Below are 14218 nucleotides of genomic sequence, written 5' to 3'. Positions count from 1 at the left end.
ATTACCAACTTGAAACCTGTGAAGATTTTGCAAGATACTGGGGCTTCTCATTCTTTGATATTAGATGGCGTAGTGCCTTTGTCTGAGGAGACCTCATCTGGTAGTAGTGTTTTGCTTCAAGGTGTAGAGTTAGGTTTTGTTAATGTGCCTCTCCATTGTGTTTATTTAAAGTCAGATTTGGTTACTGGGCCTGTCACCATTGGTGTTAGACCGGAACTTCCCATAGAGGGCGTGTCGCTCATTTTAGGCAATGACTTGGCTGGAGAGAAAGTTAGGGTAGATCCCTTGTATAATTAGTGTCCAGTATTCCAGATAAAACAGATGATGCTGAGACTATTCAACAGGAATTTCCTGGTATTTTCCCTTCTTGTGCTGTAACTCGTTCAATGAGTAAGAAGGTTTCTGATGTTGCAGTAGTTGAGGATCATTATAGTCCAGGGTTAGGTGACACTTTCTTGGCTCATGATATAGAGGATGTCGGGAGCAAGTGTGATCTTTTGAGCAATCCTGTAGACTTTGATAGTGATAGAGTTGTTCCTAACAAGGGTACTTCTTTGTCTGACATGATGAGTAAATCATCTTTGTCTAGAGAGGAGCTTATAGTAGAACAGGAAAAAGATCCTGAAATCTCCTTATTGTGTAATCGGGCTTTGAGTGAGGAAGAGGCTGAGAAAGTCCCGGTTTGTTACTTCCGTCAGTCAGGTGTGTTGATGCGCAAGTGGCGCCCCCCTGATGTGTCTCCCGAGGAAGACTGGAAGGTTGTCAATCAAATAGTTGTCCCACCGAGGTATAGGCAAGATATTCTAAGTTTGTCTCATGACGTACCTATGGCAGGGCATCTAGGTGTGACCAAGACTTATAACAGGATCTTAGATCACTTCTTTTGGCCCAAGTTGAAACGGGATGTGGCTGATTTTTGTAGGTCTTGTCATACTTGTCAGGTGGTAGGGAAACCTAATCAGAAAATCCCTGTTGTACCTTTGCACCCCCATTCCAGCATTTGAGGAACCATTTAGTAGAGTCATTATAGACTGTGTAGGTCCTCTACCCAAAACTAAGTCTGGGAATGAGTATCTTTTAACTATTATGTGTGCTTCCACACGCTTTCCTGAAGCCATTCCACTCAGGAATATTAAAGCCCCTAACATAGTCAAGGCTTTGGTTAAATTCTTTACATTGGTTGGTCTTCCAAAAGCTGTCCAATCGGACCAAGGTTCAAATTTCATGTCTGGTATTTTTCAACAAGTCATGTACCAGCTCCAGATCAAGCAGTATAAGTCTAGTGCTTATCATCCAGAGTCTCAGGGTGCTTTAGAACGTTTTCATCAGACATTGAAGAATATGATGAGATCTTATTGTTTTGAAAACAAAAGAGATTGGGACGAAGGTATACACATGTTGTTGTTTGGCGTTAGAGAATCTGTACAAGAATCTCTTGGCTTTAGTCCCTTTGAACTTGTGTTTGGACATACTGTACGTGGTCCTTTGAAAATTTTGAAAGACAAAATTTTGGACGAAGATTCTAAAGTGAATCTCTTAGAGTATGTGTCTAACTTTAAGCAAAGGTTGACAAGGGCATGTGAACTGGCAAAAGAAAATTTGGCCGTTACTCAAACCAAAATGAAAACATGGTATGATAAAGATGCTCGTGCAAGAAGTTTTGATCCAGGTGACAAAATTTTGGCCCTATTACCAATACCGGGTCAGCCTTTGCAAGCTAGATATTTTGGACCTTATGTTGTTGAGAAAAAAAGGTCGATGATGTTAACTACATTGTACAAACTCCAGGGAGGCGCAAGAAAACTTCAATTATGTCATGTTAATATGCTTAAGGAATATGTAGATAGAGAAGAGAGCAAGACCTCTCAACCTATTGCTACTTTGGCCTCTGTACCATCACAAAGTGAAAGTACAGCTGATATTTGTAAATTAGACTTAGATGGTGGTGTACAAGATGTAGGTTTAGACTGTGGTGTTAAGTTAAGGAATTCAGATGTGCTCGCGAACTTGGACAAGAAACTATGTCATCTATCGGAAAAGGAACGCAATGAACTTAAAGATTTGATACTTGAGTATAAACATTTGTTTCCGGATACACCAGGCAAAACAGATGCTATCTATCACGACGTGGATGTAGGCGATGCGCCACCTGTCAAGCAACATCCTTACCGTGTCAATCCTTTGAAAGAAGAACACTTAAAGAAAGAAATTCAATACATGTTGGACAATGATATTATTGAACCAAGCAAAAGTGAATGGAGCTCTCCATGTGTTCTGGTACCAAAGCCAGACAAGACATACCGGTTCTGTACTGACTTCAGAAAAGTAAACTCTGTCAGTAAAACTGACTCTTATCCAATTCCAAGGATTGACTCGTGTATTGACAAAGTTGGCAAAGCCAAGTACGTAAGCAAGTTTGACCTGTTGAAAGGATATTGGCAGGTGCCATTAACAGCAAGAGCTAAAGAAGTGTCGGCATTTGTAACCTCGCAAGGTTTGTACCAGTACAAAGTTATGCCATTTGGTATGAAGAATGCCCCGGCAACATTTCAACGTCTTCTTAACAGCGTGATATCAGACCTGGAAGGCTGTGATGGATACATTGATGACGTCATCAACTACCACGACACGTGGGAAGACCATCTACGCGGGATTCGTGAATTCTTCGAAAGACTCACTACCATGAAATTGACTGTAAACTTATTGAAATGTGAATTTTGTCATGCAACTGTTGAATTTTTGGGCCATGTTGTTGTAGGACAGGGGCAGGTTAAACCTGTTCAGGCCAAAGTAGAATCAATTATAGATTTTCCAGCTCCTGGAGGCAAGAGAGAGCTGATGAGGTTTCTTGGTATGGCTGGATACTACAGAAAATTTTGTCAAAATTTCTCTGTTATAGCAGCTCCACTTACTGCTTTGTTAAAGAAAAATGTCAAATTTGTTTGGTCAGACGAATGTAAGTCTGCATTTGAGAAATTGAAAGCCATACTATCAAACTCACCAGTTCTGACTGCTCCAGATTTTAATAAACAGTTTAAACTGTTTGTTGACGCCAGTGATGTAGGTGTTGGTGCTGTTTTGATGCAAGAAGGTACTGAAAAAATTGACCATCCAATTTGTTATTTCTCGAAAAAGTTTGACAAACACCAGAGAAATTATTCCACCATTGAGAAAGAATGTTTAGCATTGATTTTGGCCTTGAACCAATTTGATGTATATCTCTGCACTACAGTTGTGCCTGTGTTGGTCTTCACCGACCACAACCCTTTGACATTCATTGGGAAAATGAAAAACAAAAACCAAAGAATTCTCAGGTGGAGTTTGACTTTGCAAGAATACAATCTTGACATCAAACATATCAAAGGGAAAGACAATATTCTAGCAGATGCTTTATCAAGGATTTAAATATTACTTGATATGTCAAGAAAGTTTCCTTTTCAAGAAAACTTTCTTTTCTTTAAGGAGGGGTGTGTTATGTATGACACTAAATACATGTAGTTATGAGATAAGGGAGATAACTCCTATAGCTTTTTTTATCAATACATCCTATGAAGGTCATATCATTGATTTAGGTTATAGAACTTTCAGAATATAATCATGTATAAACAAATATGTTTGTAAACATGTTGATTTTAAGTAGAGATCTAGAATGATCTATTTCCAGAAAGCTATGTGTGTTTATTTGTTTACTGCTTTTAGTTAGATATTTCTAGAAGTAGAAGGTTCTCCAATATTCTTGAATTATGGTTAAGCTATATATACTCGAGCTGTCCAAGGCTAATCAGAACTGTAATGAGACCTGTAATAAGACATATCAAGAATTGTACAGCGTCATATAAGATTCTATTGGGAGAGCTATTGTGACTTTATCTGTGGATTATTACAACACTTTGTGTGGATTTATTCATATTGCCTGGAACTTTACAAATCATCGGTGGACATTCAATTTCCTTGTGGATTTGTGATTATTGTTAATTTGAAACCTGGAAGGATCAAGGATTATACCAGGACATTCGCATACAGATAAGTAACACTTTAAATCATCGTACTAGTCTTGTACCACCACCAATTACTTTAGATATTGTAAACCATCTCTGTATAATATTGTATATATAATTAAATTGTGTTTTGTATTTAGCTGCTGGTTTCTCCCTTCTGTTATTCGTTAATGTAACAGGGAACAGAACTTTATAAATTTTGGCTCTGACCCCCCTGGGGCAGAAGGGGTGGGGCCAAATAGGGGAAATAGAGGTAAATCCTATAAATCACTACTTGTCCTAGAGTTCTGCATGGATTGTAACTAAATTTGGCAACAAACAGCCTTAGGGGAAGGAAAACAGAGTTTGTATAAATTTTGGCTATGACCCCCTGGGGCAGGAGGGGCGGGGACCATTAGGGGAAATAAAGGTAAATCCTTTAAATCACTACTAGTCTGCATGGAATGTAACCAAATTTCGCCAGAAACATCCTTTGGGGAAGGGGAATAGAGATTGTATAAATTTTGACTCTGACCCCCTGAGGGCAGGAGGGATGGGGACTGATAATGGAAATAGAGGTAAATATTTAAATTCCTTTAGAAAAGAAACAATGAACCTGTATTCAAAACATAACTTGGCATTACAAACCAGGTGAGCGATACAGGCCCTCTGGGCCTCTTGTTTGTTAACACTATTTCTCACAAAGTGCTGAAGAGAACTTTTTCAAATTTCACATGAAGGTTCCCTAGGGCCCTATTGCTAGTTATGCATTTTGTATTTTGGGACCTATCGGTCAACAATATGGCCACCAGGCAGCCATAGTGTTTGTTACCGCTATTTCTCAGAAAGTACTTTATGTGATCTGTCTCAAATTTCATATTTTCAAATTTCTTCTGTACTTTATTTTCCATATTGGTCTCTTTGAGAAATACAAATTGAGCATTCCTCGATGGAGACTGTGAAGTATATGTATGGTTTGATTGTTTTAACATCGGCCTGTTAAGTGTGCTTATAATGGATGTAATTTTACTGTAAAGTTTCCAAGAACAGATTTTCAAACTGACCATTTTACCTTGTTTGGCAGTATTTGACCATTTTACCTTGTTTGGTATGTATTTGAACATTTTACCTTGTTTGGTATGTATTTGACCATTTTATCTTGTTTGGTATGTATTTGTATACTTAATTGAGGTGAAGTTAGTGTTTTTTGTTTATTTGTTGACAGTAAGAAGGTGGAAAACAAGATGGATGTGCTGTCCTACCAACAGGTAGAAAATCTGGGTACAAAGGCTGGCATTGTGGATGCAGTTGAGGTAAGGGGTAATTAATTAAAATGACCCTAATAAGTATTGCCTAATGACAGCAAATCAACACTGTTGTAAATGATACTGTTTTCTCATTATGTTATCAATGCAATTTTGATTTTATATTTGATAAATGGTTTCCATTTTTCATTGTTTCAGTTGGCACAAGCTATTCAGTTCCTACATGACCTTGGGTCTGTTCAGCATTTCCAGAACGAACATTTACACAAACACGTGGTGATTAACCCGCAATGGATCGTGGATGTGATGGCGTGTGTGGTGTCTGTCAAACAGTCCTCTATTGAGGTTAGTGGCGTCCTAATCATAAATTGTAACACAATTAGATAACTAACAGAATCTTGTTTCCAACTGATTGATTATCGTTTTCAAATTAATTTGCCAAAAAACATCCAAGGTAATTTTACCCTATTTAATTGAATTTTTTTTCTCCATATTTTATCAAAAAAAAACCTTCCATATTTGAATAAAATTTTCTACATTTAACAGAGGTAAACACAATTTATGACTTTTGCTTTGATGTTTTCATAGAATTACATATTACATTTACATATTATTTATGTTTATGTAAAGTTCCTTTTGGAAATAAAGAAATAACCTAGAATTTATTTGGTATTATGTACAGTCATACCTGTCTATAAAGACCAACAAATTGGACGAAAAAAAGTGGTTTTTACTTTTTTATTGCCAAATAGTGTTTTATATGTAGGTAAAATTAAGTTATAAATGACAGTTTGCAATGGTAAAAAAGTGATTGTATTAATCAGGTGGTCCTTATATAAAGGTACGGTATATAGAATTATGTCGATTTAGAATTCTCCGTTAAGACTCCATGGATCTTGTTAATATTTCCAGGAAGGTCACCTGAAACATTCTGACATTAACACAATTTGGAAAGATTATCCTAAGATGTGTGATTGGCTACTAAAACTGACGGAGCAGTTTGACCTGACTTTCCAGCTGGAGGGACAGAAATGTAACATAGTACCCTGCTTACTTCCAGAGAAACGCCCAGAGGTATGAGGCACATTATACCAAAAACATTGAGGTCACTTTAATTCATATGTTTTACAAAATTCGCAAGTTTGACCGTGGTTACAATGGGGCCATGGTTGCCTGCCTATAGCGGTTTTAAGTAATTCTGACACATTACCACAAGCCTTCCACCTCTGGCTCGCAAAGCTATTTAACATTTATTGGTCTCATTAATGACCTCGATGGTATCACCTGTGCCATTTATGGTTGCACCGAGGGTCCACAAGATTGATGGGAATAGTACTTCATACGAGTTATGGAGCTATGCGCTAAGGAGAGAAACTAATTCCACCATTGGAAGAATGTGGATCTGGTGTATTTTCCATTATGCCGGAGAAGTCTGAAAACAGCATATACGTACGATATGTTAGAATATGAAAGAGATCCCACATCCCTGACCTGGTTGTTCCTGATATGAACTCTGACCATGGATGCTCATTAAAAGATCGACAGGCTGGCAAATGTAGTGTCCACATCAGCTCATCGACATCGAAGACGACGCTCTGCACTTTCAACGGATTTGGATACTGATAATCTCGATTACTCTGATTCGGACTGCATGTGCCAGCTACCAGATATGCCGAGTCTCTTCAGTGAGGCGAGAAAGCACGCACAATGATAATGGTTATCATTGAGAACCAGTGAAAGACATGTGTGACACTGTAGTAACCATCCGACATTTTGCTTATGGTATGCATGGGGAATAAACAATGAATCTACTCATTTTTAAAGACACAAACGTTTTTGAAGCTGTTAATGATATTAACAGAAACACAGGCTTAGCTTAGGTTACATTTGTTACGCTATCTTTTTGAGGCGCTGCTAATCTACACAAATGAGGGTATAACAATAATTCTTTTTTGCATTTCTATATTTTGTTGTTGTTGTTGTTGTTGTTGTTTTTACTGATTGATAGGAGTTTAAATAACTGATTACGAGTAATAATTTGTTGTTGGGAAACATTTTTGCTGCGTCAAGCCAAATATGAAAAATTTGCTGAAAAATCACCATTTATGAGTTAAAAATCTTATTTGTTTTCATTTTTTGCGTACAAATCACTACATGTATTGATTATTTGGTCCTGAAATGTATTTGTTGTTCTATTCTGGTCATTTTGATACCTCATTTGTCTACTTCAGTTTAAAAATATCAGTGTTATGACTATTTTGCATTTTTCAGTGAAATTCGAGGTGGTGGCCATCTTGATGACGTAATAACCGGAACTTATACGATGTTAACATTGGTTTTTGTTGTTTTTGTTGCTTAAACTGATTGATAGGTGGTCAAAAATCTTATTAGAAATAATAGTTTGCTGTTGGGAAACATTTTTGCTGCGTCATGCCAAAAATGAAAAATTTGCTGAAAAATCACCATTTTTGAGCTTAATATCAATTATTTTCATTTCTTGCGTAGAAATCACTACATATATTGGATGTTTTGGCCTCTGATATGTGTTTGTTGTTCTATTGTGGTCATTTTGATACCTCATTTGTATACTTCCGTTGAAAAATGTCAATGTTATGACTATTTTTCAATTTTTTAGTCAAATTCGAGATGGCGGCCATCTTGATGACGTCATAACCGGAAGTTCATTCCCAACTAATGCAATGTTAACATTTTGATTTGTGATCAGTGGGTCATAAGGGTTCAGAAAAATATTGGTTCGGAGGTTTGGGGGGGGGGGGGCATGTGGGACCCTCCTAGCCCATGGCCTATATGTATGTACATATTGATCACACTAAGTAATGCGGGTGTGAGCTGAATTACACTCACTGAGTTGTCTTTTGCCTAGCAACAACAGGACAGCCATGTGAATTATGGGAGAAAATTAATGTAAACACTCCATATTAATCACATGCAATGGCAGACGTAAAGAGAAAAGAGGTCTTTACTAGTCCGGTTATATTTCAAAACGTAAGGTATATTTTGTTTTGGGGGCGATAGGAGTGCATGTTCCATGTATACTGTTGATAATGTAGTTTTGAACAGGATGTAAATTGATCCCGCCAGATCCCGCTGTCAAGACAGCCATTCTGTGTTATAGATTACATGTAACTAAGGCCAATTGTCTTTGTTCTAATTCCTTCCGCCTACACAGCTTCATAGTACATAAAAGAAGTAGATATGAATACAGTTCATGTAATCCTACTGACTATTTAGATATGGATATAATTTTTCTGATTTGTTTACATTGTTACAAAGTATGATAGGAAATCATCGATCTTATTATTTTGATTTTTTTTATTTGTTTTCGATTTGATTTGAATTTCTATCAACATGTTATTATGTCGAAATGAGTATCTAAAAGTTTTGTTTTTAATGATTTAATCGGAATTCAATCGAAGTCTTGATAACGCAATTTTTTTTCAAAGATAAGGTCTGCAATGCTATACAGTGGGGATACACTAAACATTGTACGTGTCGTAATTTTCGCATTATCAACAGTGATTTAGCATTCTATTTAGCACTAAACATTAGCCACTTGTGAGGATTACAATATTTAAAATGCAAAGGTTTTGATTTGGCTAAGACAAATGCGACCTCAAAATGAATTGTGGTTATATGTCTAAAATATTGATATATACGTGAAATGTGCAGTGAATTTTAGAACAAGTGGTCAAACCGGGAAGGCAAGCAGTGGTCTACAACCTCATTTTAAATTTAAGGGTATGTGAGACTACCTCACTAACCATTGAACTGCATTTATTTGGCAATTATGGGAGGATGATTACCAAATGCAGAACAGCAAATTTAACGTTCCAATTTTCTAGGGCAAACTATATGCTCTCCTCGACACATATGACAACATATTATATAGAAGACACATTCCCTAACAACTAAGAGAGAAAAGGAAAGAAATCGAATAGAAATAAAAAGTGGAGGGGGAGGAGAGGGCTTGAGGATGTAAATAAATAATGATTTAGAATCTTTGCAGTCGATGATATATTCGAAAACGGAGTCAAATAAATTTATATAAATCAGCATCATCTGCATAGCTATGCATTACAACTTTGACAAAGACGTCAGATAATATATCAACAACAAAAGATAGGATTGATATTTGGATTCATTTTTTTCTTGCGTTTTGAATAGTTTTATACATGAGTTGCTAAATCTTGGACATACCATCAAAAAGTGTGCTTCATCCTGCACAGAAATCACGATTTTTACTTGTTGTAAATATCTAAGAAAATTTATTGTTGTTGAGAACACAGATGCCCTTTCTTAATGTACAATCATTAACTCACCCTTTCTCGTGCCTATGTGTATTTGATGGATTAGCTTTTGGAGTCGAAAGTGTAGCTAGTGCTTTGGGAACAGAATAAAGCGCTGTTGTTTATGTGCATGCACTGACCAATGCTAACGGCGTTTGGTAAGGTTATAGAGCAGGGTTGTAGTGTATATATAAACATATAGACACACAAACTTCATCAGAAGTAAAGATCGTGTAAAGATTATTTGATACACCGTGGCAGTGGCACAGAATAAATATTATAAATACTAAATGTTTATAAAGTAAAATTCGTGTCTAAATAGGCTTCAAATTATTTGTACATCATCTTTCATAAAATAAATTGTGGTATTAAAATAAATTTCTTGAGATAAAGATGTCCGAACAGTTATGACAGATATAACTATGATTTCTGCAGGTGAACTAAGTATGCTGTAAATCATTACCTGTTCACAACTATATAGCTAGATGGCATTTTATGGCTGGACATTTGAAGTTTGAAGTTTTAGAGTACATGTTATGTCCTTACCTGGTTAAAAAATATGATTGGTGACAATTAAGCAATAAAATGTGAATGGCCACTCTGTCTCCTCATAAACAAACACTCAATTCTGATATTATGCATATCTCATGAAAATATAGACGTGACTTCGGGTACATTGATGTTTTATTCATACATCGACACGACTTTTAATTTTCATTGGTGTCCTCGTTGACCTTTAATTCATTATCATAATCTTTTAAGAAAAAACGTATGTGCCATAATTGAGCGAAAATTTTGATATGCTATTTTTTCTTCAGTAACCTATTGAAACCCTAAAATTTGACGAATTAAGCTGTTAAAATCATTCAATTGGACAGACAAATGTGTATGATGTTTTATAAACATTAGTTACAGCACAAAATTTATGCACTGCAAAATTCTAGCTTTTTTTGCATAATATATCTTTACTTTGTAAGTGCAGAAATCATTTTATAATTCCCAATAAAACTGTAGAAATTTGAAATGAAATTGAAGAACTTCATGGTCCGACTGTATATACTAATTTCACTGCAGTGTAAACGTAGGTAAGCAGCACTGCCTAAAATCATTTTTAGCACATATTTGTATTTTTAAGTTTTAAATGTCAGTAAATTTTGGTGGCGAATAAAATATAAAAATGTTCATCTTAATTGGCGAATACGAAAATTATGGCACATATATTCTTTACTATATCGACAATCACTCTAATGCGTTTGACCTTACCTTTTAAAGATTTATTTAGAGGCATGAACAAATTGTCACATATGTGTCATAACCCACTGGCATTTGTTTGCATCATTGTAGGATTCTTTCATAGAAGTTTATGAAACGGCCAATCTGAAAGTCAAATTTAGTATGAAAACAGAGAAAAGTAGATAATTCTTATTTTGATTTGATTTTACCTATATATTTGAACTACATGATAAGATAGGGGACGCACATTCTCCCGGAGTACCTGATTACTTTTTACTGGTCTGTTAGCGCATAAATATTTTATGCGTTATTTTTACTGTAACCTTTGTAATCTGCATCGTAAATAATCGAGACTGTTTCGGTATCTCTTGAACTATAAACAAGAATCCTAAAAACACTATTTTCGTGTATGTTACATTTCGTGTCATTATTGATTTCAAAACATGCTCGAATAAATTGATTCACGAACAAACGCTGTTAAGTATGTTTACATGTTGTAATTACGTTTTAAAACAGTTAGAAGTCATGGGGACTTATTCAGCTGTGCCTACAAGAAACATCACTTATATATACGATATCGTTCATTATAACGAGATTTTTGATATAAAAAAATACCTTTTTCGAGCAATACACTTGTTTATAATCCGTCAACATACACATGTAATAGGAAGATACCATTAAAATAATTTTCAAATATTTTATAAAACTCAGTTCGAATAATAAAATAATGGACCCTGGAGGTTTTCCAATTCAAACAATTTCTTTATTTACGTCGATTATTAAGTATGGTCTGTTCTATATCACTTAAGGTTCTTGGCATCATTGAGATTTATTAATTAATTAATAGAATACATGGATAACTAGAATATCTTTGAAGAAGACGAATTAGTTATGTGACTGCTCTTTTGATTTATTATGACCTTATCATGTCATTTGATTGAATTGCTATTTATTTGGTTCATTACAAGTTACAACTACTTAAACATACACAGATGATGCTGTGTATGATCGCCTGATTCAACATTACGTTTTACCATGAATACGTTAGGTAAACATACATATATATACGTAACTGTGTCAGTGAACTGTCTACCAGCTGGGTTAACCTCAATAATTACTCAACCATGAGTCTGCCAACACGGGGATTGGGATTACCTGTGCACAGCAATTTCTGAATTCCCGACCTAGATCGATTTAAAGTTGAAGGCGACAATCAAGACTATCCCATGGGGAAACCATGCATTGAACGACTCAGTGTATATATTATAAGCCGAAAAAGACATCACAATTATGTCATATTATGTTCTGAGGAGAATAAGGCATTATATTTCACGAAAATTTATTACATTACGTAATATATATGTTTTTTTTTTCACATGTTAAATTGATATACAGTACTGTACTGTACGTGATAGAATAGCTGCATAAATTGACATATGTTGCGACATAAAAACGTATATAGTATACAGTTTGTTTTGTTCGCGGAGATAAACTTTCGCCATTTTTACGACCAAGCAAATTTCCGCGAACATAAATGCTCGCGAAGGAAATGACAAGAACGACAAGTAATATAACTAAAAGATTATTACTGTTAAAATCGACAAAAGCTCGAACATTTCTCCCCACGTGTAAGTGTTTTACACGAATAAGCAATATATTCTCTTGACTGACTATTGGACTTTACAGTTCATATTTAGAAATTTGACGTCCTTACAACATCGAGGGCGTAAGATAGGGAAAGAACAACATTATGAAGAAATACAGAGGGGATTTAAGTGTTATAATGGAAACAGACGCTATATGATTCAATACTCCATAAGGGATGGGAGGACGTTTAGTCGTCTGCTATGATAGACGACACTTGGCCGTATTATGTATTTACACATTACAGATTGTAGAAAGGTATTATTTGTGACGTCAAGTTTTTACGAGCACAACGTCATCTGTCCAAAGTTTCCCTATAAAGATAACGCCACAACGTAACAAGTATTACCTACGGGTCAGGGGCACATACCTCTGTATAGACGGAGTACTATTGATATTAAGTATTTATTGATATTGGGAAAATGAATGTAAATAAATAAACATGAAATGTTACTGTAGATTTTTGAATGAGTTTGATCCTAACAATTTAGAAAACTACCAATATTTAAACCATTTCCCTCATTATCAGAATAGTTAATATCAATTAGTTTCGATACCCTATATCGGGCTTACATTAACAAATGTAATAAATGATAATTAAAATAACATTTTAATGTACTTTATACATGCTAGGAGTTGTCGTTAAACGTAATCGTAAAGTAAGCTTTAAGTGTAAAAGTCATTTTAAATTTCGCGGTTTTTTCGGTGATACAGAAGGGGGAGATGGGTAGGAGATATATAATAGTCATTACGCATGCGCATCAGAGCTGCGACAGAGAAACAAAGAGAAGAAGGACGTTTTTCAAGGTCAGTCAGTTTTTTGATTTGTTACGTTTTTAACAAATTGAATTGAAAGAAGATATGGAGAGGATATCTGTGCTTATTATGGGTCATAGTTTCGTGAGACGTTTAGAAGGTCAGATGTCAGGGTCGTGGTATAACCTTGGTTTTGATGAATCATTAATGGCGATTCATTGTTGTGGTCGGGGTGGCGGTAAAGTAGGTCACCTTCTCCAGTCTGATATGTCTCGAGCTCTCGCGCGACATCGACCCGCTGTAGTAGTTTTACAGATAGGTGGCAATGACCTTGATTCACCTTTGTGCGAGGATCTTTCTGGGCGATTGGCTAGAGATATATTTTCGATCGCATCATGGATGGTCAGTGGATTTGGGGTGGCCAGTGTTTGTGTTATGCAACTCATGTATAGGTCTAAGACCCGTCACGCACCAGTGGACAATTATAATAGTGCTGTGGATGTGGTGAATGCTAATTTACGGACATTGTGTGCGGACTCTAGTGATTGTTTTTTCTGGCGACATAAGGGATTAAAGACTGGGATATTCTCGTGTCTGAGCCAAGATGGCGTCCATCTTTCGAGGAAAGGGTCTCGCAAGTATATTCTATCGGTGCGTGGGGCTGTACTGAAGGGCAAGTCATTGAGCGCTTCGCGGAGTGCCATATAAGGTAAGCGTGCCCTCATTAACATAAATTATGCGGGACGGCACTTCCGCCCAGGTCATGTATCGGTTACTCTCGTTTATCGAACATTAGGCTAGTGCTGCGATTAATATCATTGTATGATTAACTTCAATTTATCACAATCTGAGACTTATTAAAAGGTTGAGTTTTATATAACTTTATATATTAACCATGACATTCTTTAGTTGTTAAAGTTCAAGGTTAAGTTATGTGCAGTTTGTTTACGTCACATGTCGTCTATATATACATTGTATTGCACGGGTCAAGGTTACTACATAGAAATTCTTTGTTTACGTTTGAGTGTTAGCTTGT

General features: G+C 35.9%; 2 protein-coding genes across 2 annotated transcripts in view; both read left to right on the top strand.

Moving 5' to 3' along the window:
- Positions 1-6953, top strand: part of LOC138332546 (uncharacterized) — a 56351-nt gene extending 49398 nt beyond the window's left edge. Inside the window, exons 43-46 of the mRNA XM_069280551.1 lie at positions 5203-5290; positions 5441-5587; positions 6155-6316; positions 6780-6953. Of these exons, the coding sequence (XP_069136652.1) occupies positions 5203-5290; positions 5441-5587; positions 6155-6316; positions 6780-6953 (571 nt within the window). The remainder of the gene's footprint in view (positions 1-5202; positions 5291-5440; positions 5588-6154; positions 6317-6779) is intronic.
- Positions 6954-13287: 6334 nt separating this feature from the next.
- Positions 13288-13890, top strand: LOC138332545 (uncharacterized). Its single transcript, XM_069280550.1, has one exon. It carries the CDS (start codon positions 13288-13290, stop codon positions 13888-13890), a length of 603 nt encoding a protein of 200 aa, XP_069136651.1.
- Positions 13891-14218: the final 328 nt, after the last annotated feature.

Source organism: Argopecten irradians, chromosome 10 (genome assembly GCF_041381155.1).
Source record: "Argopecten irradians isolate NY chromosome 10, Ai_NY, whole genome shotgun sequence".
In the NCBI taxonomy this organism is placed as follows: domain Eukaryota; kingdom Metazoa; phylum Mollusca; class Bivalvia; order Pectinida; family Pectinidae; genus Argopecten; species Argopecten irradians.
Note: the sequence above shows the minus strand (reverse complement) of the source record. Positions and strands in the feature narration are given on the sequence as shown.